Source organism: Phaenicophaeus curvirostris, chromosome 16, assembly GCF_032191515.1.
Source record: "Phaenicophaeus curvirostris isolate KB17595 chromosome 16, BPBGC_Pcur_1.0, whole genome shotgun sequence".
Classification (NCBI taxonomy): domain Eukaryota; kingdom Metazoa; phylum Chordata; class Aves; order Cuculiformes; family Cuculidae; genus Phaenicophaeus; species Phaenicophaeus curvirostris.
The window spans coordinates 5,718,060-5,743,755 of NC_091407.1; the positions used below are offsets into that span (position 1 = coordinate 5,718,060).

General features: G+C 40.2%; 1 protein-coding gene across 1 annotated transcript in view; it reads right to left on the bottom strand.

Moving 5' to 3' along the window:
- Positions 1-25,696, bottom strand: part of CARD11 (caspase recruitment domain family member 11) — a 48,286-nt gene that overhangs the window by 19,961 nt on the left and 2,629 nt on the right. Inside the window, exons 2-9 of the mRNA XM_069870595.1 lie at positions 7,452-7,664; positions 6,685-6,822; positions 5,722-6,047; positions 4,633-4,812; positions 2,554-2,706; positions 2,337-2,462; positions 1,649-1,846; positions 955-1,134 (exon numbers count right to left, since the gene is read on the bottom strand). Of these exons, the coding sequence (XP_069726696.1) occupies positions 955-1,134; positions 1,649-1,846; positions 2,337-2,462; positions 2,554-2,706; positions 4,633-4,812; positions 5,722-6,047; positions 6,685-6,822; positions 7,452-7,664 (1,514 nt within the window). The remainder of the gene's footprint in view (positions 1-954; positions 1,135-1,648; positions 1,847-2,336; positions 2,463-2,553; positions 2,707-4,632; positions 4,813-5,721; positions 6,048-6,684; positions 6,823-7,451; positions 7,665-25,696) is intronic.

The following is a 25,696-nucleotide window of genomic DNA, read 5'->3' on the forward strand; positions in this document are numbered from 1 at the left end:
ACTGTTATGCTGCAATATATTTGCTCTCCTTTAAAGAACAGGACACAAAATTGGGAAGAAATTTAGGTATCTAAATGCCACGGAAGTGAATGATGGTTAGCTACCCAACTACTTCTAAAAGTCTAGCCCAAACGCATAGTAATTTCCAGACTCTGCTGAGGGAACAAAGAGACAAAAGGTGAAGTGGGTGCCTTGGGACTGGTTTCAGGCAGCTGTTAATACAACAGGCATCCTTTTGGAGTGAGCAACATAAAAAATGCAGCTCGCTTGCCACAAGTAATAATGACAGTCAGAGCTCAGAAAGGTTATGATGGGCAGGAAGAATTCAAATGCAGATCAAAGGAAGAAGAAGCTCAAACCCCTGAATGTTAGATTGTATATTTTTTACAATTCATGAACATAGCATTGGATAATAGCTGTATGAATGCAGCTAGTTGGGAAATCACGGACCTCACTCATACTAACCCTGACGCTAAAGTAAGAGGAAATTGCTATAATTTAATTCTAAATTAGGCAGTTAATTTTGCACTAGATTTCGTCAATTCCTTTCTATTATACCCCCCAGCTGATATTAGCTTTTCTACCAATGCTTTGTTTTCCACCTCCAGTTACTTGTGTGATACACTGTGGGCATTATGTCATTTTTTCCCCTACCGTTAAGAAGGGAAAGAATCAACTTATTGACAACAGTCCAAGAATGTGAATGAACAGCAGAAGCAAGTAGAATATAGAAAACGGAGAAAAGGGGCAGAAAATAGTCTATGAAGCCTGATTATATCTGCTCCTCTAGATGCAAATTACCATAAGGCAAAACCTGACAGCTCACTATCATACACAAATTTATTCTTAACTTTACAGCATAGCACTTCCAGGGGCATGACTGCAATGTCTCTTATGTCTCTTAGTTTGGACAGTCCCTGCACTGTTTCATTCCGGTCTCATATTAAGACACACCTGAATTCCCTTTAAATTCACTCTTCTCTTGAGTCGAGCTTGATCAGGCAAGAAGAATTTGTTGTCTTCTGGAGAATCTTCAGAAGTGGAGGAGTCATCTGCTTCCTGACCATTGGCTTTTGGGCTAGAAGTCCCAAAGGTCTGGGAGATAATGGTAATGGGTAGATTCCGTGGCAAACTCTAAAGAGCAGAAGAAAAAACTTCACTTCTGAGACCAGCCTGGTACAACTTCTCATGACCTCCCTTTAGAATAACCTGATTGAACTCGCCATAACTCCAGTGCCAGAAGCTCACACAGAATGTGTCTCCAGAACCAAGTCAGTAATTTAGATTGACATTTGTGGGGATTTGTGCTCACATTCCTCAAAAGTATTTGTGGTTTCTACCTCAGTGTAGAAATTAATTGTCTTTCTAATTAATTGTCTTTCTGCATGTATTTCCCTTCCATTCTATGATTCTACAATTTAAAAGCACGTTGTGGAATGTCAGCCTTTGAGAAGCTACGTGCATGATGCAGACGACTTGAACCCCACTGTATAGAAGAACTCTCAGCATTGACATTTGGTAGAAGGAGATCACTTTTTTCAGTTAATTCATAGAGTAAATTAAAGAATTCCCCTCTCCATTCCACACTATAATGTTTTTAAAAGCAAGTCTTAAGAAAAAAACTCAAGTATGTCCTCCTCAGCCCTACCTGGTCGTGAAAGTTATTGTCCTTAGAGAGCCGTCGGAGTTTGCACTCTAGGTTAACAATGCAAGCTTCTTTCCGAACCACCTCAATTCGGAGTTCATCATTTCTCTCCTCCAGCTCTCGAATCTGCTTCCTGTATTTATCTTTTTCAATTAGACAATGTGAATACTGTGTCTGAGCCTCATCACGCGAGCGGAAAGCCTGCAGTGGAGAGAAGAGAAGAAACCTGTTTTGCACCTCAGCACTAGATACCTTCTCCTGCTGCTTTTATTTGTAAGGTGTTTGGAATGCGGACTTCAGAACTGGTCATCCTTCACCAATTAACGTAGCAGTTAGAACCAGGATGTGCCACAGTAATACCATTGAGAATTAGGATTATGAGGGTGGTTCATTTCCAGCTCCCTCTTGGTTGGTGGCAAAAAGCTCCAGAGTGCAAAGAGGATGACTTGACATTAATATAAAGCCTGCAGTAGCTGTTGTTAAGACCTTGGTCCTGCCTGCCAGATGCTACACTGTGGAAACAACCCCAAATTATCCTATATTTAATTACCATAAGGCAAATTCCAACAATTAGCAATTTCTTGTCGTTATTTTTTAATGGTACTTTGGGTCCAATTACCCACACCCCAAAGTGACACATATGAGATATAGGCTTTTGCTTGTAATTTTCCCCACTTTAACTGTTAGATACCTGGTCTCGCTCCTTTTCGACCTCTTCTAACTGTATCATCACAGTGTTCATACGGTGCTTGTACATCTCACAGTCTTTTCCTAGTGTTGAACACTTTAACTCCAAATCTTCTTTCTCTTCTAGATACTGGAAATGACACACTGTTAATCACCACTGCTCTCAGAGTTTTTGGGCACTAGCTTGAGATGCTTCATCTTTCTATCCTTCCATTGCTCACCTTGTCTCTCAAGTCCTCCACATGACGAATCTCCTCTTGGAGATTAAAGATCTTGTTGACCAACTCATGACGATCTTCTAGTGCCTCCTTACGGTCATGTTCCAGAATATCCAGAATGGCTTTGTCCGAATCTGGCAAACTCCGCTTGTCAGCCTGAGGAAAGACATTTTTAAGACACAGGCAGCAAAACACAAAACAGCATCACAGGGAGGAGAGTAACAGAGACAATAACAAGCAAGAGGAATAGAAAATGAACATGGTATTGCAATGGGAAAGCATAAGAGATGGACATCTGTTCATACTTTAAAATAGCGTCAGAAAGGATGAATAAAGGCTGTCTTGCTGTCAGAATAGTCTGATGAAGGAACTGTTTTGCTGTACTGGCTATAATTTGATCCATTTTGGATGCAGTGACAATTCTTCACTCCAAGCCTTGCATTCAAAACTCTTCTCTATTAATCAGCCCTCACTGAGCACAAGAATCACCCTTCGCCAAAGAGCAAGCCCTAAGAAAACGTTCAGGGGAATTTTTAAAGCATGCATAGGCTTTGTAGGGCTGTGCTCAGAGAATGTTAAACATGCCTGGAGTAGCTCGTGCCACTGCTTCATTTTCTATAGTGTCCAGCAATGCTATTTCTTTTAGATTTAAAATTAACAAGATTACCAGAGCAGTTTCCAACAAATGAATTGCCATCCAAAATTAACCATAAATGGAAGATGAAAAAGGCACAAAATGCAAGCAAGTAATACGCACATTTATTTTTAAAGTACTCAGACCAAGTCGGAGATTGCAGTGACATTTTGATTACTCAGTATTTCTAGGTATACCTAAGTATTTCTGGAACGAACTCTCTTTTGTTTATTTATACTTCCACTTAGGAGAATTTCCATCCTATTTTTAGCTATTTCATGATTCTTTCTCTGTTTCTTTAGGTGCTACAAGACCATTTCAATTAATAGAAGAGATTCTATGTGGACCAGAACTCCCAGAACCATCTGTGCTACATCCCTTTTCAACCTTTGAATTGGATTTGTGTTAGAACTAGAAATCGTTAGGCACTGCTAGAGGCTACAACCGTTTTGGAAATGTATTCTATTGATAATTTTTTAAGTTTCATTTTAAAATGCCACAAGCCTTGTCTAGTCAAGCGCTAAGCCCTCTCACATATATCCTAATATTTGACTAAGCTCTTCACAGAGTAACACAGTGCTAAATTTGATGCATATCATTCTTTTCTCCCATCTGCCCAAACAGAAGCTAGTTAAGATCTGTCTGCAAGTTCCAGCAGCATTTTACAGAGTGTTCTGGTAACTAGTGACCACCCAAGTACATAAAACATTATCACCCTCTGCTTCATTAAGACTTTTTGGCATACATATGACAACAGCCTAGAATACAGAGTCACTGTCAGAAATTTCTAGGCTATTTAACGCCTCTTTGTAGTGACCGACTGGTACAAAGAACCACATTGGAGCTAAAACATGGAGTTGAACGCTCAGCAATTAAACAGCTGCACTCTGCACCTTGAAAGAGCCAATCTCTCCTGCACAGCTTGATTTACTAGATGATAATTTTTTGGGGGGTAGCACTCCTCCTCGTGCATGTGTTTGTACAAGGAGCACTACAAGGAGCTGGGAGCTGTATAACCAAACTTCTGCTTTTCAAACTTTGGCCTTATGCAGATAAAGGTTTCACCCAACACTTCCCAGCATTATAACAATTATGTGTTGAGTTTGAGGTGAGGAGCAGTAGCAGAGACAAAGACATCTCCTCCTCATGTTCATAGTTTCCCTGTTACGTACTCAACTCCCTGCCCCTACTGAAAACCCATGGGAGCTGTCAACACCTCCTCCTTCTCTGTCCCATTCTCACAGCCTCCTCCAGATACTTAAATCCTGAAGGAGAGGCACCAAGGCAGGCAGTGAGGAGACACGGAGAATGTGAGACAGTATGGGAGGAAAGTGCGGAGGTGCCTGGAGGCACAGGATGGTTGAAGCCTGCTGAATCCATCTTCTTGGTAAGCAGGAGGAGTAAACTGAAGTAGCTGGAATTTTAAATGTAGCAATCTGTTTTTATACCTGAATGATGGACTGTAACTCCTGGATTTTAGTCTTTAGCATCTCATTTTCCCGTTCCAGCTCCAGAACCTGTTCCTTTTTGGGTCGGTTTTCAATATCATTTTTCAGCTTCAAAGACTGGTTCCTCTCCAGCTTGCACTCCTCTTCCACTTTGTTCAAACGATGCTTCAGCTGGTCAATCTGCATCAGCCAGAGAGCAGTGAAAAGGAGAAAGAGGAAAGGAAAGAAATCATTCCTAGCTCTGATATTTACTGCTCTGAAAACACTCTCGCTTCCAGGGGAGAATGTACTCATAGGTGGAAAAAATAGTTTAAACTATGAATGCTAACAAGCAGCAGATAATTGGGTGTAAGCACGTGTGCATTAAATGTCCACAACTGAACTGCTGAACTCTCAAGCAGAAGCCTGCTACTTGCTAGGTGCAGCTGGGCTGGTTGTAAATTTTGATAACAAAATAACTAAAAGAAAGGTGACTGGTTCTCAATCCTTTAATATTAAACAAAGAGGTATGAAATTCAGCTAAAACTCAGGAAGCTGACCATACATTGTGTTTTTGCACTTAGACTGGTTGGATTGGAAAAAACAGAGACTTTGAGTTCTGGATAGAAAAGAGAGGTTCCCACAGAGAAAAAGTGGCTTCAGACAGAAGGGGGCTTGGGAAGAAGGTGATGATGATCCTGGCTTGAGGAAAGATTTGAAAATAGAGGTTTTGGTTCTGTTCCAGTGCTGTTTCTGAGACTTTCTGAATAAACCACCAGCAGTTGTTTTGCAGACCTGGATAAGTGTCCCAAGATATCATTGAGCCTGAAAATGTAAAATGATGTTTTTAGCAAACAATGATGTTTTTACAATTCTGTCTTTAAGTATGCTAGGTTCCGTTAATCCATTGCAAGTATGAAAATTATTTGCCATTAATATGCATCACTGTAGTTGGCATTTCTGTACAGTGATGCCTCTAATCACCTAGATAAGAAAAGCAGATGAGAGCTTTACAGTTTTATACCGTCAGAGAAGGCCTCATTTTGCCAGATGCCACTGGCGTTCTCCATTGCTGCTCCTGATTAAAACAGCCCAGAGCATTTATCTCACCTCTAACTGGAGGTCCCGGCTCCTTATCACAGCCATGCTCTTCTCGTCACTCAGCTGGGCATATCTCATGGCTAAATTGTAGTTCTCATCTTTCACTTTGACCAGCTCATCATTGTAGTTGTTCCTCTCCTCCTTCATCTTGTTGTATCTCTCCTGGAAGGTCAGCAGCTCTATCTTGTTTAGTTTCAGCTGCTTTCGCTCATCCTCCAACTGGCGAGACTTGGCCAAGAGTTCACAGCGCTGCATATCTTTTGTCTTTACTTGCTGCTGAAGCTTAATGATCTCATTCATTAGGAAATGGGTAAGGCCTTCATGTCCCTCCTCCACTGAAAATGTTTGAACAGCTTATCAACATCTAATAAAGTAATTTTATACTTAGTAGGGTCAGCAGAACTGAATATGAAACAAGGGTCCCAGAACATGTACAGAGGTGCAGAATATGCACAAACACTTACACGTTTGTATGTCTAACTGGCAACAATACAAATATTATACAGGGCACTATTACCAGAATCACAATATACAGACATACAGCTTGTCTGGATAGAATATGAAGCCTTTACATTTGTCTTGTTTCAGCTGAGCTGACAGGCCTGTGGAAATAGCACAAACTTTGTAAAATGAATCTGTATGAGTACAATTAATCTGAATCTCTCAAATTTGCTGCACCTGTGTAGGTCATCAGTGTAATTTATTCCCCTATTCCAATGTTTCTTCGCTTGAGATTTCTTGTAATGCCTATCATTCAATTTGAAGCTCTTCAGCTTCATTCAGACAACTGAGATGTTTCTTTTCTTTATACATTACCTGTTAGTAGCTCATTTTGCATAGAAGAGGACTGAAAAACTGCAGAATACTACTAGGAGGCTAGCTTTTATTTCCATTTCTTGCCTGAAAAAATCAAACTCGGTCTTCACAATAGTCCTTATTTCAACAGGCTCCTTTGGGAGCGATTCTACTCACCAACAATAGTGGAAAATCTTCGTGTAGGTTCTTTCCCCGTCACCAGTTTGTACAGTTCAGGGTAGTAAAACTCCAGGCTCTCCAAGAAAACGACATAGCCCCTTTGGCCCTTGGTGTGGAGAATGTCCAGCAGTCGACCTAAAGTACCGAGAACAGAGAGAGAGGTGACATAACAGCATCACGAGCAGCACGAGCAAATATCGTCTCCTTGAAGTCAAATCTGCTTAAGGTTCATCTCTGCCACAGCAATGCACTGTGGAGAAGCTGGCTGATTAATTGAGTTCGGTTGAACTCATAAAGTAATGTCACATATTCTTTATGTTTGTGCTGATGGTTATTCTGAAGGAGCGTGGGCAAATTGGTCTCTGGAACAGAAATTTCAAAAGAGACGTTATTCAGTGCAGCCTTTCCCAGACAGCACTGAAATGCTAGGATGGCATGCCCTTCAGTGACAAATCACAAAGCATGGCAAGACAGCTGAAAACTTACTCTCGGAATGGCAGCTGCTGCTGCTTGTGTTAACTGAAATATTTGCTAGGGCTTTGATAGGAATGCGAACCCCACAAGCTCCAGTCTGCACCGCACTGGAAAGAATCATTGTTATCAAAATAGCAGCAGCAGATTCCCCCGTTTACATTAAATCTCCTGTAAATGAGATACAGGGTTGCCATTTGATAATCTGTAATTTAATACAGGCTCTCTCCAGACTTAGCAAAATAATACTGTCCAGATAGGGATGCAGATGTAGCCACTCACAAAAGAATTACCTGCTCGGTTAATTTTGGAGGGCAGCATAAGTGAGTTAAGCACCTCATCCTCATCTTGCTCATCGATTACTTTGCACTGCCGCAAGTACGGGGTCAGTTTGGCTGGATTGATGTATCGGCTCAGCATGTGCCGGTTGCATTCCACGTTCTCCCACAAAGCTTCCTCCTCATCTTTCAGCGTCTCCAGGCAGTCTTCCATCTCTGGCTCACCTCCTAAACAAGAAAAACAATTGGCAAATAAACAAGTAGGACAGTTTCTATCCTCTTACTTTTTTTGTGTTTCCATGTCAGATAGGACGAGCTTAGAATCACTTCTGACTAATGCTGGATTTGTCCTATATTGAAACTGTTTGAACTGAGGCGCAGCCTGTCCACAGCTCATCTGGAAAGTGACAGTTCAGAGAAGCGCTATCTTGAGTCTATGAACTATTGCATATTGCTCTCTAGTGATGAATCTGCAGCTCAGCTAACTCCGTGAAGGTCTCAACAAGTCAGTGAATCCCTCTTCATTTTGGAAGCAAAGGGAAAGGACGTGTTGCTATGCAAGACAGTCTATGAACACACAGAGCTTAGAGCAAAGACGGATACCTGCTGTGGGCAACTAAGGCTTTCATTCTCACCTCCTTTGTTCCTCTCAGCTGTACTGATTCGAACCTGCAGTTTCTTCTGCATATATGTGATGAGCCAACGCATGTAAATGACTGCACAAAAATATTTAATTCCTAAGCAAGCAGTTACATCTGTCTGCCTTCTGCAGGTGTCTATGGATTGACTGATGTGTGGGCATGAACGCAAACCCCTATGAGTTCAGACCTTGCCTTTCTCTCCATGACTGGATAAGCGTGAGCATTGTACCACTGAAGTCTGAAAATGTTCCTGAGTCATGCAAATACTATCACATGATTTCTGAGTGCTTGCTAAGCAATTTCCTGCAAACTCCTGATTTGCAACCACCTCATTAGAGAAGATCACAGGGCAGGCAACAACGAGGTGAGAGAACATACACCGAAGCTAACAGTAAAGAAACTTCATCAAGATCTTTCCTTCTTAATTTTGTAATAAATGTTAAACTTTGAAATAAGCTTTACTTTTGCACTCTAGCTTTTTCAAGATCTTGTGATCCAAGTGGCACAAGGAAGATAAGCTTCTATTTCAAGAGTTATTTTCCCCCATCAGAGACCATGGGAAAAGAAGAATGTGCAGTTCTTGGGTCATGTGAGACAAGATCTGCACTTTATGAGACTTTGCTGGCAATCAGTAACTAAAGACCTCAAAACTAACATGTTGTTTTTCTTGGACCAAGAGAGTTCTTTCCATTTTGTTATAATTACCTCAGCTTTCAAATCAAGAACTGCAAAGCAGCCTGTTTTACATTGAACATCACTGGGCAAAATCAGCTATTAATTTGTATAGCCAGGGGCTATAAACTCCGGACTCTAAAAACTAAAACTACAAGTGCTAATCTGCTAAATAATGTGTTTGTCAGTGTTCCATGAAATTTATTGTAATGAAATATAGAAAAATCCTAGAAAAATGCATGTACTTTTCTTGTTGTTTCCAAAGGCTTTCCCAAATTGTCGAAGATCCTATGCTGAGGTTCAATATCCCTATTAGAAAAATTTGCATAGGTTTCTCATATTATGGGCAAGTTAGATGAGCATTGCCAAAGGTTTTGTTGTTCTGCTATACTCCTGTACCTCTTCCAGAGTTCCATTTTTGTAGTTTCACATCCTAAGAACCACTTATTTAGCATTTGCTTTGCCAATTGCATATAGATTTCAGTGCTCCAGCAACTGCTATTAAATGGGCTGAGAGAGATAACAGTCCTCAGAGGGCAAGGAAGACCACATCTGCTCAATGTGATCCAGAACCAAGGGGATACGGCTGTAATCATGGGAAAATCTCTCTGGTTTTATGAACTCATCATAAGCTGCATGAAATTCTTACTGAATTCCAGTATTTACATGTTTAGAGGTGACACTGCAGCAATGAACAGCGTCAAGGTAAAACAATAGAAGTAGGGAGCAGTGGGAGGAATGCTAAAGGTGAAATAGCTTCATCTGATGCACACGTACATTCTCATGAACTTTAGCCTCCACCACTTATTCTGGAAATAACTGTATCTGACTTCAAAGGCAAATTTAAAAAAACACTGCATAATTGGAGAAGCTGATCTTTTGGGAGCAGAAGGCAGCAAAGCAGAAGGTCACACAGTGCCTTAGTCATTTTACAGCCACAGGTATCTGCTGCATCTAAAAGCAGGTGTGTTGCAGGGCCTTTAATTTTGGGGACAGTACCAGAATGCTCACAGATGGACCTCAGAGTGCAAAAGAAGCACTTGCTTGAATTTCATAAAATGCAAGATATCTTGTAATCTGCTGCACTGAACCAGACATTATTACACACTGTCAGCAGTTCCCTCAGGACATTAGCAAGGGATTTCTCCATTAAATGATTCAAAGAAGAGTTCACTCATCAGCGTAATTCTCAACATGAATACGTTTTTGTACCTGACATTAAAAACACCTTTATCAAGTAGTCCCTCGTGCATGGGCATAATATGTCCACACTGTTATTTTGGGAACACAATGTTTAATGGGAAAGTAATAAGTATACTGCATGAGTGGCTAAGAATGTTTAAAAGGAGATTTCTGGTAGGAAACTCCTGTTAAACACAGTCTATTATTAGGAGCAAGCTATTAGAAAGCACGTTTAGTGTAGTGCTCCCTCACTGTCACGTAGGAATTTCAGAATCTTCCTTTTGCTTTCTTTTTATTTCCACCTCAGAAATGCCCTACCAGAGGCACTGCTGAACTCTCAACTAGCTCGCTGGACTGTTGCTAATCACCTCTCGGGGATCACTGCTGCACAACAGGTAGGGTTCCTTTCTTCCCTAGAGCTTGGGATGTTGACCCCGTTGTGTCTCTTTGGCCAGGCTGGTTTAAGAGTATAAACCCCGGGCAGCTCCACACTCAGGTGGAGCTACTCAGGAGATAAGAGCAATGGACACCTGGTGCCAGCACAGCCCCTTCTTAATGAGCACATATATCTTTGATTTAGCATCTAATATAATGTTGAACAGAAAATCAAATGCTTGCGATTGGTTGAAATTTTGGCGTGGTGGTTAAAAAACGTACGACGACTGAAACTCAGTGGAGAACCAACAAAGGTATTAGTGGCTTTAATGTCAAGATTTTCAGCAGCACATGCATTTTCTAGGTTCTTAAAAGACTGTGTTCCCTGTTTCTTTCCATTCTTCCTGTGATGATATTGCAGAAAAGTTGTTTTCACCTATAAAATTAAAAATGACAGATTTAAAATGTTTTCAAATGTGCAATCACTTATTCAATCTGATCTTTATTACCATTATCTACTTTCTGAATTCAGCACCTCTTGAGTTGTAACCTAACACATTTAGAAGTTGTGATATGTCATAGAAATACCATGGCGTCCATTACAAATCACAGGCGTCAAGTTACAGGTTTGGACCGACTCCAACAGACATTAACCAAAAAGAAATAAGAATAGCCACAGCAGTTAAAAAATTGATCTCCTGCCGCTCCTTTCAGTAGTTAGTACACAACATGGCTTTTAACTGCTGGAGATCTTAATCCAGTAATAATCTCAGCTAGTCCCATCTATTTCAAAGGCTTCTGTAGATGCAGACGAATAAAAGAGAGAATCCTTTTTTACAGTAAAAGAAACACTCATCCCCCTCATCTCCTGTTGTCTCTCAGGGACTGTCCTTCTCTTGGCTGTTACACACAAATGAATCTTTCTATGTGTTTGTTATTTTTTTGTTATATTTTTCAGCTGAAGAAATCACCTTGCAGTTAAAGCTGTTCTCTGTTCTCCCTGAGACTCCACACTTTCATATGTCAGTGACACTCTTCACTGATCAAGGGAATAAAGCCTGCAGGCTTCAGAACCAGGGGTTCTATAAAGCGCTCATCATCAGGGCATATCTAAAGCTTCATTTTTTGTGATTCATTTTGTGATGGTGCAGAAATTAACCCTTCAGCCGTTTAATTATTTGCATCCCCTCGCTCTGAATTCTTGTCAGCCTGCCAATGCTGAGGAACCACTGCAGCAGACTGCAAATGCAGGCTTCAGCTAGGTTTTCTGATTTCTTGATACCTCCTTTGTGAAATATAAAAAAAGGGTATTGTCCTTATACTGAGAAGCAGGAGGAAGTTTATTTTGGAAGAGGTGATCTATTATACTGTTTTGGACTCCTGTGCTTATCGCAGGTGTTCAGACTGGCAGTATTTAGAAAAGAAAACCACGATACACAAAATGTTCGTGCCAATTGTAAGTTATTAAGAATATAAATGTATGTTAAATACTTAACACGTGTATGTTAACAGGGAAAGGATTGCATAGAAATTATCACACTTAAAAGCAAAACCAAAGATGAAAATACCATTTTAAAACTGTGTATATAATTATACTCAACATTTTGAGGGTGTTGTATTACATCCTCTTTCTATACATGCGTATCTCTAGACTTCATGGGGCAACATCCTTTCTCCCTCAAGTCTGTAAGGCACCTCACATGATGAAGTATAACAAGAAGGTGATTTTCTCAAAAGCTGCTTGTATGTATATAAGCAGACCTGCAATGTCAGAGAACCACAAACCCACAACGGGATTCAGATCTATTTTTAATTTTAGAGGAAAGTCACTGTTTAGAGTGTGATAGGGAAGTTCTCTTCCTTTGCTTAAGGATAGGAGAGCTCTGTTTGCACTCCTGGCTTTCTGAAACGCAGAATAACAGCAGTTTCCAGTTATGTTGGCTGCATTGCTGGATGTTCTACGGTGCTGAAACCACCTTTAAAGGGCTTAAACATTGATTGAGAAGACTAAACTTGATTACCTATCCCTGAAATTTTTTCCCTACTGGTGCTTAAATCTGGACTCCCAAAGGAGATGAGTTAATGCCTTCATCTGCGCTGTATATCCATTCTTTCTACCTCGGTGTCCCCACCTGTAAACAAGGCTGGTAAGAAGAATTTTTGGTCACCAAGGTAGGACTCATTAATTAGTGGCTGCAAAGCACTTGGAATCATCAAGACGGGAAGGATCTAGAAAAGCATTTATTATGAGTGCAGTTTTATTACTTCAGCTTCTGCAGGTGTTGGAAAGCTTTCCGAAGCCAGCAGCACTACTGAATGGACTGGGCTGCATTTCTGGCTTAGGTCACAGTAGCTGTGCATGGAAAGAAGCATTCTGTATATATCAGAACCACTTCTTTATGTAAAAGACTCAGCTTACTGAATGCCACAGTTTCAATACAATATAAAAGAAAAATATAGAACAAGAGATACCAAAGTAATAGAAGAGCAGGGAGCTCTGAACACAAAATAGGATTATTTCAGCACAAATGTATTCTGTTCAATTTCATTGAGTCAATCTTCCTGTTACACACAACCTATAAAATTCCTACAGAACTCTAGCAGACTTGCAAAGCTTCAGTGAGGGAAAGCTAGATCTTTAGTGAAGCCAGATGATAGCCACAGTCACAAATTTTACTCCCATTTCCTGAACAAAAGAGAGACAGACATAACGGAAAGAAACTCCCTAACTGGTTCAAAGGACTCTGGAGGCATATTTGTCTTGTTTCTATGAGCAGAAGAGGGAAAGAAAATTCCCATTATTTTCACAACTATGAGCTCAACAACAAACAAGCAAGAGAAAAGAAATTAAGGATTCAGTCTTGCTATTCTTACTCAGTATCTCTGCCTCGTGAAAGAAAAGAAAGGAATAGAATAAATCAGAGATTTGTCTCTATTCACTATTCCTGTCCTAGCAGAAGAGGTCCAGAAGAATTAATACGAAGGAACTCTCTTCTAATTATCTCTCCTCTGCCTTTATTTACTCTCCCAAGAACAGATCCATATAAAACTCCATCTCAGAAAAAAAGCAGAGATCAATTACTAGTATTTAGTCAGTACACCCAAGGGTTTGCATAGCATCACCTAAACCAGAAAACACCACGCAATAAAGATGCACAAGGTTTTCAGTATCACGGGATAATATTGCTGAAGAGCTGAATAATACATGCATTGAATTCCACACTTATTACATTTAGCTTCTGTCTGCTTTTGAAATTACATATGAAATCTATAAAATACTTATCACTTTCTGGAGGAAAAAACTATTTACATGTGAAGAATGTTGGTTTGGTCAATGGCACATTCTTGCAAAAGAACCTTAATCAGTTCAGTAACACTGATTAGGATCCTGTAATAACCTCTGTTTCATAAAAGGCCGAGATCTACACTTTCCCATTTTGCCTTCCGACTCGTGAAACTATCTTAAGTCTATGTCTTCCTCAAGTCTGCCAGCTTTAGAACTTCAGAGCTCTTATCATCTTCTCACACGGGAAGGAAATGACTAATTTAGTCTCAATAGCAAACCGACAGCAGACTGTGCTACCTCGCACATGCAACACCCAATCAAATTTGGTTGTAGAACGTATATTACCAATAATAAACAAAGAAAATGGAAAAATCCTCCCCTACAAATAGCTTAAATGACATTTCGACAACTCTAGCATTTTTCTATGTGCCACTGTTTTCTATACACCATGAAGATGCTTCTAGCTCCCTCAGGAAAACCATCTAAGCACTGCTGATAGAGGGGCAAATTTAGAGGGTGGATTCATGTTCTATTCCAAATTTCATTCCACCATTTTATACTTCCTCCTTAGAATGCCCTACAGAGATGGGGTTCTAGTCACGACCAGTTGCCTAGGTTCCCTTTAGGGTCAGTCAAGAGAGATTTGTCCCTTCAGATGGCAATGACTGCCACAGATCCTGACATAGTAGAAATCAGTGTTAGCTCTGAGCATGCAAATCTAGATAATGACACAATAATTTAAATAAATAATTTACTACAGGAATTTAGTGCATCTGTTTTAAAGGATTTACAGTGTAGCAGTAGAGAACTGAAAGCCTGATATCTAGTAAATGCTTTAATCTACACATTCTCGGTCCTGTTAGGCATGATGATGATGATGAGGACAACAGAAATCACTGTGCTATCATGGTACAAATATGTTTATATGTCTGGTCTTTTTTTTCTGGAGTGCAGCACGAGCATTTCCGTTCAACTAATGTGTGCTAAAAGCCAAGATCTGAAAAAGAAGCTTTCATCTTCAAGCTACCAAGGGCTCATGAGAATGTTGGTCCAACAAATGCTTCAGAAGCCATTACTAGGTTTCATGTTAATTTTTTTCTCCAGACTGACTCACTCCACTTTTACAGTTGATAATGAGATTCTCACTAGCTTAGGAGGAAGCGGTCACAAAGCTGGGGGCAAGCATATAGTGCTGTGTGATTAGGAGGAATCTTGGATTAAAAACTCAAGTTGCCTAAACATGCAAACAGATTTGATGTTCATAAGTTAGGACACAGTAAATATGTGCTAACATTACAAAGCCCAGCACGTTCTTTGGTACATAGAGCCAACGTCTGAGAGAGATTTGCATAGACTGAGCCGTGTAAGGACCTGATGAGGACAAAAATTCATTGGCTGATACATGCACACAAAACCTACATAACCTTGCACAGGTAGCCTGATTCTCATCAGTGTTAGTAGCACTTCACTTCTAATAATAAAACAAATCACACACAACAGGAAAAGAGAGGTGTAGCTTAACTATGCCATTCAAAACTGCTGCTTAGTCTGTTCATTTTAAAAGTTGACATTTTCTACAAACTCTTACGTTAGACGAGTTTAGAAAAATAACATCCTCCATGCAATCAGATAATGATTCCAGATGTGACACTCTTATCCTCCAAACAGTCAAAGGACAATGTGGAACACATTAGATGGAAGGACTGCACTGTAGATGAACAATCTCCAAATTCAGCAATGACTGACAGTAAATGCGTAGGCCTTTCTTACCACAGAAAAGGTTACACTCCAATCTTGAATATTGTCAGATAATCACACTGTAATTCACCACAAACTAAGAAAGTTTGAAAATAACATTTCATAGAGAAGGCTTTGTAACATGACTGGAAAAAAAGACAGAACCCTATATTAAGAATCCTACAGTTGGTCAAAACCCATCAAATACAAAGAATGAATGAATAAGAAGCCAGTTCTCATAACCTTCATATAAAGATCAATCTTAAAAAGCAATACTACCCCAAACACATGAGAAATAACCCCCCCCCTCTTTACTGCATTATAACAGCAGCACGCACTGATTGCAATAAGAATATGAATCAGCTCAGTATTTTAAACGCACTGTGCAAGGGTATAATACTTTCCTATCTAGCTTGGTGAAGACTATCTATGCACTTATCTATCCAGCTCTTAATTGCTAACAGTATATTTTGTTGGGTCAAATATCACTTAGTATCCTAGAGTGAAGATTGCTACAATTCGCGTATATATTTTGCTCATTTATGTAAATGCATAACTTCACATAGATAGAACAGATATCTATACCTTACTCCACCTATGACTGTGACTTCTTTGTAACTATTAGTTTAAAATAACCCTGATTTTAAAGAACACTCCGCTGCCTTGCCCATGCCAGTTGGACTGTCACTTGAAGAATGACATACATGCCTTACACAACAAATATCTGTAGTCTTTCCACCTCAGAGTCACTGGGAGAAGGAAGCTTCACTCCTGGTTGCAGACTGCCATAGTCATTAATGTTCTGCTCACTGACAAAATCCTCTGTCCTTCTAAACTTGCCTAAAGCTGCATGAACATCTCACCCAGCAGGGTACAAAACATGCAGAAGACAACTGGGTGCCATTTGACAAGGAAAAGTCTACAACAGATCACAAGTAGCCTGGCCTAGGAAGGACAAAACCTCACTGGGAATCCAAAAGAGCTCACTATGTTACTGCTGGAAATTAGAATTCTCCTTTCACATGGAAATGGTTGTGCTTGTTTTATGAATAGATTTTTCCCACTTATGATTTCTGGTCACTTCCTCTTCTTCTTGCCTTGCGTCCTCTCTGTTCTTGCACCAGTGTTGTGGGACCGTGTCACATCGCTCCGGAAACGTACACCCACCATCCTCTCGCTCAAACTCACCGTCTATTTATAGCGGATAGAAAGGCACTGGGGGCTGCCTTACTTCCCTTTTCTTCTGAACAGAGGTTGTGGGTAACTTTCAAATATGACACCATTGCAGAGGAAAGTCTGAAAGGAAGTGTTCTTATAGCCACAGAGCTGTGTGCTCCAGATGGAGCCAGAGAGACCTGAGGAGAGAGACCTCAAAACAGGTCCTGTTTCACTGCACTACTACAGCTGGGGTCCAATAACAGTTTTGTCGCCAAAGAAGCTTACCTGTAAGGCCTGAAATTAAGAACAGAAAAGCAAACTCTGGGAAAAAGAGAGAGAATTCACTTCCTGTCCTGCAGGAAGGCTCCTTTAAGTCACTTTTGTAGCAATTTAAAGCAAAAAGTGTCCGATTCTTTGCTTAAAGGGACTGTACTTTATTTCTGTAAGTGGCAACCTCTTTATGACCTTATCTGGTTATCCTGGGGAAGAGACAACACCAGATACTTGGTAATTCTATATTTCCTACCTTCAGAGCATTGCAAGGAGGAATTAAGTATCTCCCATTGCTTTTTTTCCATAACTAAGTGTATTGCTCTGAGGAGATAAAATAAAATGCTGTAAAGCATCCGTGTGGAAAACTTAAGCCAGAAGAATCAACTAACCACTGGAAGAGACTACACTCCGTTCTCATGAGGAAACTCTGGCCACTTCAGTTCATGGTTGACACGTACTTTTTGAAACAACCTAAGCAACAAAGTACTAAAATAGCAAGAAATCTGACTATCCATCCTCACCTGAGCATGGCTCCTGAGAATGAGTCAACGTAAGGAGAGGGATGAGATTTCACTGAATTCACTGTTGACTGTAGAAATAAATATTTGTGAAAATAGCAACTGTAAAGTGATGCCAGAATTACACTCCATCTGTGAACACCCTGGTCTTTAAGCACAGGCAGCTGCTGCTAAAACAGCATCTACAAACAATATTACAAAAGCGAGATTTACAGGATTATATGCACCTAAATCCTGATCTTTAGGAGAAGCTGTTTAAAGGCACAAAGGGTGGTAAGGCATCACAGCCAAGTAAAAGTCAGTGGAAGCTTTGTTTTATTCTTCTAAGTTACGCCTTGAAGCATAACAATTCCTTATGCGCTATCTGCATTAACTGTACCTCATAGCATAAAGTATCACAAGATAACAACAAAAGCATTTGCAGAATGTGCAGAAAAGCATTTGTTTCAAATGCAGTGTTGTATTTGTGTATGAAGTAAGGTTACATGCAATATTAGCACCAGTAAATGGCTCCTACACGTAAGGATTGATTTCCCCTATTTCTCATTCCTACTCAAGGGCACAACTCATAATTAGGGTCAGATTTTCTAAGACTGTAGGTGGCATTTAGGCATCAAAATAAATGGCCAGAGTTTTTGCAAGACTTGCCTCAGAGTGTAGGATAAGATAGTGTTATGAATCACAGAGCTGCTGAGTGTTAAGCATCAGGTCTTTCTTCAACACTTAAATTGAAGCTGAGCTCTTTCAAATCTTTTTGTAACTGCAGCATCCTTCAAGTGCTAAGTATTTGAAAAATGGGTCCTTAAAGCTAATTTTTACATGAATAGGAAACTGCTCTATACAGCACCTATAAATCTGGCTGGCAGCATTATTTAAGTAGTTCTGATTCTCCAGTGTGGTATAAACTTTCCAGTAGTGCCCACTGCACAAGGAAGAGGGCAGGGGCTGTGCTTATAGCTTACCTGTCAGTGCTTACCTGTGTTAATTCTAACCCTTCTGAAACCATGAAATAAATGTTTTCTTCACTAACAGATAAACATTGATGATGCATCCCCCTCTTTTCAGCATGCTGTCCCCAACTACAACTGAGATTTTAAGAATGAGATGAAATTTTATGCTTTGAACCCTCTGAGACACAATAAAAGAAGGGTTCTTTCTACATGATTAGCAATATTTCTTTCTATGGAACAAAATCAAAATTACTTTTTGCATGCTCAAAAATTAATACAGTGTAGAAACTATATGAGGTTTTAGATTAGACTCTCCTGCCATCATTATTTGCTCTATTTATCTTTTTTCTTTCAAAGCTGATCAGCTCAGCCTTGCAGAATCTATACTGCTGACTCAACTAACTGAGCCAAAACTCATAAAAATCTATTTAAAAAAGGTCCAATGATTTTATTTTCTAATCGTAAATATGACATTTAATTAGCACCTCATTGCTAATGAAGTCACCGTGGAAGACGAGGCTCAGGAATTAGGCACAGGGATGGAACATCAAGTGTAAAACTAAACAACTGTTATGCAGGAGACAGTTTAACTCCTGCTTTCTTCCACTCAGGTTTCAGATATTTCAGGAATTATGTGCTGTGTTCAGAAGTTTCCCTCTTTAATGGCAAGGCCCTTCTATCCTCTGTGGCAGTAATTACTCTAGCATGATATAGCAACATATGAAATACAAAATAACAACAGATAAGGTTCACTCTGGATTAGAAACAGAAGTAAGATAGAGCAAGCTCAATTCAAAATCCTATTTTGTCATGAGCTACCCAGTTCCATAACTGTTTCAAATCCTATAAAAGCAATATACTCATCAACTGAGAAAAGAACTCATACTATTCTCCAGGGTGCTGCAAACATCAGAAAGATTAAAGGAATTATTTTAAAGGAAACATATGGAGAATTTTAAAAGCCTTGTGAAAATAGAAATGTGTCCAGCCTTTTCATTATTAGCATGCCCAGAATGCATGTCCTAGGCAGACATCAGCACTGATGTTGGCATACTTAGTGGTATTCTGTTCAGTGTGAGCTACCTCTACTATCTTTGCAGAGTTCTTGAGAGCACAGGAGTTCTTGATCTGTCTTTGCCTACCCAGGCCAGCATGAGAGGGTAACACGAGTAAAGTTCCTTGCGCAGCAACACAGTTACCTGAGATGAAGGCAGGGACAGGTGTTCCTCTGCTGTTCCTCCACGAGGTGCCTTTCTGAGAGAGCACAAGGTACAGAACAGTACAGAAGAGAGGACTTGATAAGAAGTGGGCAAGTACCGTGGGAGAGCTCTGAAAGGGCTCATGAACTGCAGTAACCACAAAACTGTACTTTCTCCTTATAGTCACACTGAAATTGTTCATAGCAACTCAGTGTGGGAGGAAGTGTTTACAGGACCTGTCCTGAGAGCGAGTAATTATTAATAATTCCTGGATTGCTAGAAAAGCTTTTGGAGTAACTGTATATAGGCATGCCCCTTGGTTGCTCTGAAGGATATTCTCTAGGGTAAAAAGGGCTTTATTAGTGCTAGTCCTGCTACTTATAAGTGGGCAACTTTTTAATTCTTGTACACTCCCTGATGGGACTTGAAAGCTGGAAACATCTAGCATTACAAACTGGACTGCGGTGGCAGCATTATAAAAGCTGACTGCTTTGCAACATGACAAAACCAGCTCTTCATTATCAGTAATGGAAAGCAGAAGTTCTACATCAAGCACTGTTTTGTGTAGTAGAAAATATGGAAGACCCCTATGCCTTATTTTAATATCCTGATTGTTTATCACCCCTTGAATTAGCCCTTTCTGTCCTAGTATCCCTGCCTGCTTGGAAGTAAGCAAGCTGTGAAAAGGTAGACTGGTATTTCACCTTTTTGTATTCATCTTCTTTATCATTTAAAATATATTTAATATCTAAAAAAATGGTAAAAATTGCAAGAGGAGCTCAATTTACCTGTGTCTTGTTTTCAAAAGTGATGAATATACACAGGAGCCCATGTTCCCATCAAGAGATATGAAATTAAAGATTAAATTCTGACAACTTTTGGAGCTTAACAACTTTTAGAATACTCAGACGAGTTCTTAGCCTAATCCTGGTTTCTCATTCCTGCTTCTCAATGGGGGGAGGTGGTGCAGTGGGAAAAATTTTTTTTGCAAGGTTAAGTTTCAGCTGGATCAGTTTCTCCATCCAACTGTGTACGAAGTACCCAGCCCACAGAGTCTGATGCTCTGATCTGACTCCTTATAACTGCTCTGCACGCATGACCAGAGGATCAATTTTGGACCACATTGCCTAAGATACAGCATAATGACCTGTCCTACTACAGCCAACTTTGTGTGAAGCATTCGTCACAAGAGTAAAGAAGTAGAATAATCTCCCAGATGAAAATATTACTTTGCCAATGAGGTCTAGAAACCTTGCTAAAGCAAAGCAGCCTATCTCTGCATTCCCTCTGATTTTTAATTTTTTTTTCATATGTTGTGCTCAATGCACTGCTTCATTTCCCTTAGGATCAGTCGCGAACTAGGGGTGATAGATACCCACAGTTCTAAAGCCTGCTGTATAGAGACAAGTTTGTTGGTTATCCTTTCTCACCTGATGAAACTACTGTATATGGGATGGCAATTGGAATCAGAGAGGAAGAAGAATGAGACATAAACCAAGACAAGTGAGGCAAGTCAGACAAACAGGTCAGACTGAAGGTGGAGAGGACTTGGGATGCCCTGTGAGAACCAAAACCACAGCAACAAACTACCCTCTGCCTTTTCTCATGTTCTTTCCTCACAGCAGCTGAATGTTCCACTTACCTCTACTGTTCCAGTCCCTTTGTGCAGAGACTGTACTTACATCTGCGCTCATGGCATGAGCTATTTAATAGGTTTGCATTCAATATTTCCAGTAGCATCCCACTCCAACAGCTTTGGATTTACGCACTACTATCATATTATAATGACACAATTCCAATGAGTTTGCATCTTTCTGCATTGCAGAATGTGTTACCATGTATCCGGAGCTTGTCACTAAATTCACAACCTTCAAACTGGCATTCAAATTGTGACCATTTCTGTCTCAGACCTACCATTTTCCAACTGTTCCTTGCAGGTGTTCAGTCCTTCCTGATACTGTATTTTCCCATTGCTTCTAAAGTAACTATCAAGCCAGATGCTACTCTCCCAGGTGCAGGAGGCGTGTTGCTCAGTGACTCAAAGAAAGTGTTGCAGTTGATAGGATTTAATCCAGCAGAAGTGCCTGGATCCTGCTCTCACTATGGATATGGGCAAGTCACTAAAACACCATTCTGTAATGTAACACTCCATATGAAATTGCCCAAGTGCCACTTTTCCTCCAGACCCCAGACTTGCAGATTAAAAAAAACACCCAAACAACTTGATTCAGTGTTTCCAGCCTTACAGGAAATGTAATACTCCTTCACTTCTTTTTTTCCTGACAACTAAAGCAGAAGAAAACCACACTCTGCCCTAACACAAATGTTTAAATATTTTTTTGTATCACACCACATTGATATCTTTCATGGCATAAACTGCAAAAATGAGAGAATAAGGCAGAAGGAAATGAAACCTTCTACAAGAAAACATGTTAAGCTGAGGTCTTCCAAAAAAATGTGTAACTGGAAATACAAGAATACGTTACTGGAAGGATGAAACACACTCAAAATCTTCTTAAACAATTAAATATTGAAACTTAGTCTGACTTGTTTTGGCAGGAGCTATTAAGGAAGACTGCAGTGTAGCAGCAGAGAAGTACCTTATCTTAAGCTCGGTGGTTTTTTCCTCATGAGAAAATCAGCTCAGCAAGAGTAAAAAAGGTGGAAACCGTTTACGGAATTTTATATTTTCAATCAGTGCAAGTCATTAGTGAAATGAGCTTGATGATGCCACTAACTATGTCATTATAAACTATGAAAAACATGTGGAATGACAACTACTTTGTTGTGACACTCAAGGATACGGTTCAGTGTTGCACTTGGCAATGTTAGCTTAATGGCTGGCCTCAATGACCTTAAATATCTTTTACAATCTAAATGTCTGTGATTCTGTGATTCAGAAAATACCAAGCAATAGAGATGCAGGAAGAAGCTGCTGGATGGACACTGTGACTTGTTCTTATAATAGACTGGGATGCACCAGCAGACTTTGGAGAGGATCCATGCAAAATTGCAAACAAGGAGGAAATGTTCATTTAAACACAGGTTTCATGCAACAGATCAGTTTAGACAGTGAATGGTAAATGTCACTGGTGTTTTAATTGAGATGTTAAAAGCCAAACACCTTCAAATGATCTTACAAATGTGCTAATCTTTCTGTTCATGATCAAGGAGAAATGATTAAATGACCAGCGGCACTGTAGTTTGGAAGTGAAGTGTATTTGGTGTAATCTTTAGAAAAAAGAGCTGGAGCAACCTTGGAGTGTTTTCCCAGTTTGCTCAGGATTCAGAATCCACAGAGGGAAACATTTTAAAGCTTTCTTTATTAGTGTTCCAAACCTTGGAGGAACTTACTTTTGTGCTCAAATATATTAAACGTGTCTAACGACCTATTAAGCATATTCATACTGATTTCAAGTATGGGCACAGCTAGATCAGAAATGTTTATATGGATACAGAGCTGTAAAAAATGAAGTGGAAATAATCCATTATCTGCTAACGATAACCATATATGTACTGCTAGCATACAGCTTTTTCTGTGTTCAAACGGATAAAAAGTCCTTATCCCATTTTACACAGAAACCCGATGTTAAATTTACTCTTCAGAGCCTTGGTTACAACCTAAGGAAAATTTGCCAGCAAACAAACAGTGCTGCAGAGGCCATTGGGAATCCTTTCACTGGTTACAAGGAAGCTGTATTCCTCCCCTGAACTACAGAAAACAGGGCAGACCATCAGACCTGGGCAAATAACATGTATCTTTGTATAAGGCCAAGCTGGCTTCAGGGACGAGAACAAACATATCCCTTAATGCCACAGAATGTGACTTCACACAGACAAATTCACTTAGGCAACAATTACTACAAATAATATCCCATACACTGCTGTATATATATTTATACTTTTGACAAAACCACAACTTTATAGTATTTTTTATGACATTTCTAGTGAGATTTGACAAATTTCTCTTCCTCCTAAGTCAATAAACAGATTCAGTGAAGTAGACAGCATTAGAAAGTAATGCCCCATCCAGCATTGAAAATAGATTCTGCAGGACTAACGTAACACAAATATTCTCTTCATACATGTTCAGCAGTAATAGCAGACAATGCACAACACGTTGCTGGCTTGTGGTGGTACTAGTAACGTGCTTTTATGAGCTGTGAAAAAAAAACCAAGCCAAACCCTTGTTTGTTTGCATTTTGTATAAAAAAGCATGAAGGTCTTACCCTCTGCTAAAAACACAAATGTACCCCCTGCAGCTCAGGGAGCGTGTGAATTCATGGCCCTCCCAAACTACCACCACCTAGAGCCCAAACATCTGGCAGATGATTCTAAAGCAAGAGGGGTGTTCAAAATCAATGTTCAGAGAAAACCTTCATGTTTAACTTCAGGAGTGAGTCCAGAGAAGAGCAACAAAGCTGGTGAAGGGGCTGGAGAACAGGCCTTATGAGGAGCGGCTGAGAGAGCTGGGGGTGTTTAGCCTGGAGAAGAGGAGGCTGAGGGGAGACCTCATTGCTCTCTACAACTACCTGAAAGGAGGTTGTGGAGAGGAGGGAGCTGGCCTCTTCTCCCAAGTGACAGGGGACAGGACGAGAGGGAATGGCCTCAAGCTCCGCCAGGGGAGGTTTAGACTGGACATTAGGAAAAAGTTTTTCACAGAAAGGGTCATTGGGCACTGGAACAGGCTGCCCAGGGAGGTGGTCGAGTCACCTTCCCTGGAGGGGTTTAAGGCACAGGTGGACGAGGTGCTAAGGGGCATGGGTTAGTGTTTGATAGGAGTGGTTGAACTCGATGATCCGGTGGGTCTCTTCCAACCTGGTGATTCTATGATTCTGTAAAAACCTCCAGCCATGGAGCAATCCACTGCCCATAGCTGGGACACACAGCAACGGGGTCTGTGGCAGAGCTGCTGCTGTCAAATTGCACCTTAAGCAGACTAGCCCTGCATTCTCCTTTTGCCTGAGAGGAGCAAAGTGAGAGGGTAATATAGGAAGAGAATACTGACTAAAGAAGTACAGAGAAAGAAGCTTTTATCAGTCGTTGGATGTGTGCCACAGAGACCAATTATATACATTTGGCAGCAACCATTATAATTCCAGAGTCCTTGAACAAATCACAAGCAGAAAGGTTACCTTCCTGAAAATGTCCATTGCCATTAAATAACTGACCCAGACTAGAGGGTGAAAGCAGCACTTAAGAGAGTCTGGGGGGAAGGGAGGACATGGAGAATCTTATTACATATACACCTGAGAAAACCCCATCATTTGTTCTGAAAAAGGAATTGCAGATTCACTGCAGATACGGTATTCGCAGCAAAGCGGACGGTGTTCTGAGAATGCAAATCCTACAGACAGCACTGACAAAACAGCCTAGACAAAAAGAATTTCTAGCTGATGTCTGAGGCAAAATTTGACTAAACTTGGTGAGGTTTATGGTTTTACCCTCCTGTTTGAAAGTTACAAGATCTGGTCTGGTGTTCCTTGCTCTTTTAAGTTTAGATCACAGTGGAGGCTACTTAAAAAGAAAGGTGCCGTAGGTCAAATTCCACCATCAGTTACACAACCTTAATGACCACATCTAAGTGAAACAGTCGTGTTTCTTGAAATGCACATTTCAATATCAAAAAGAGAGTTGAGACATGTACCGAAAAGCAGGTAGCTTGTTCTTTCCCAGTAAAACAGGCGTAGCACTGGAGAGATAAAGCTCTCTGTTTCATCTTCTGTGAGCAGTCAGTCCATAGATCCGATTAAAATCTATCTGATTAAAATCTACCAAGCGACAGTATATAAACCAAGGTCATTTCATACATCACATTCAGATTTCTTCAGCATATCCCATTTATTTGGGATGCATGCTTCTAAAGAAGGTTCAAATTGACTTTAACAGATACATGCAGCTGGATGGTTCTCTTCTCATGCATGTTAAAAGTTCATTTTTCTCTTAATTCAGAGTTAAAACTAATTGGGAATAACTATTCACATAAGAACAGGGAGTCAAACACATTATTCTGAATTTCTGCTCTGGGGCTGGCCCTCTCAATATAGCACATTTGTGGGTAGGATGGAAAGTTTCCAGGCTCTTTCCAGCTGAAATTTCTCCTCTGCCAGACACAAGACTCAAGAAACTAGACACACACACACAAAATTTCCGTTTCCAGGTCCCCTTGCAATCGTCACAACCCCAGTTCGACAAAACCCATTTTTAACTCAACATACAGCAGACTATCGTGACGAAAAAGAAAAAGGAGGGAGAAACAGAGAGAAAAG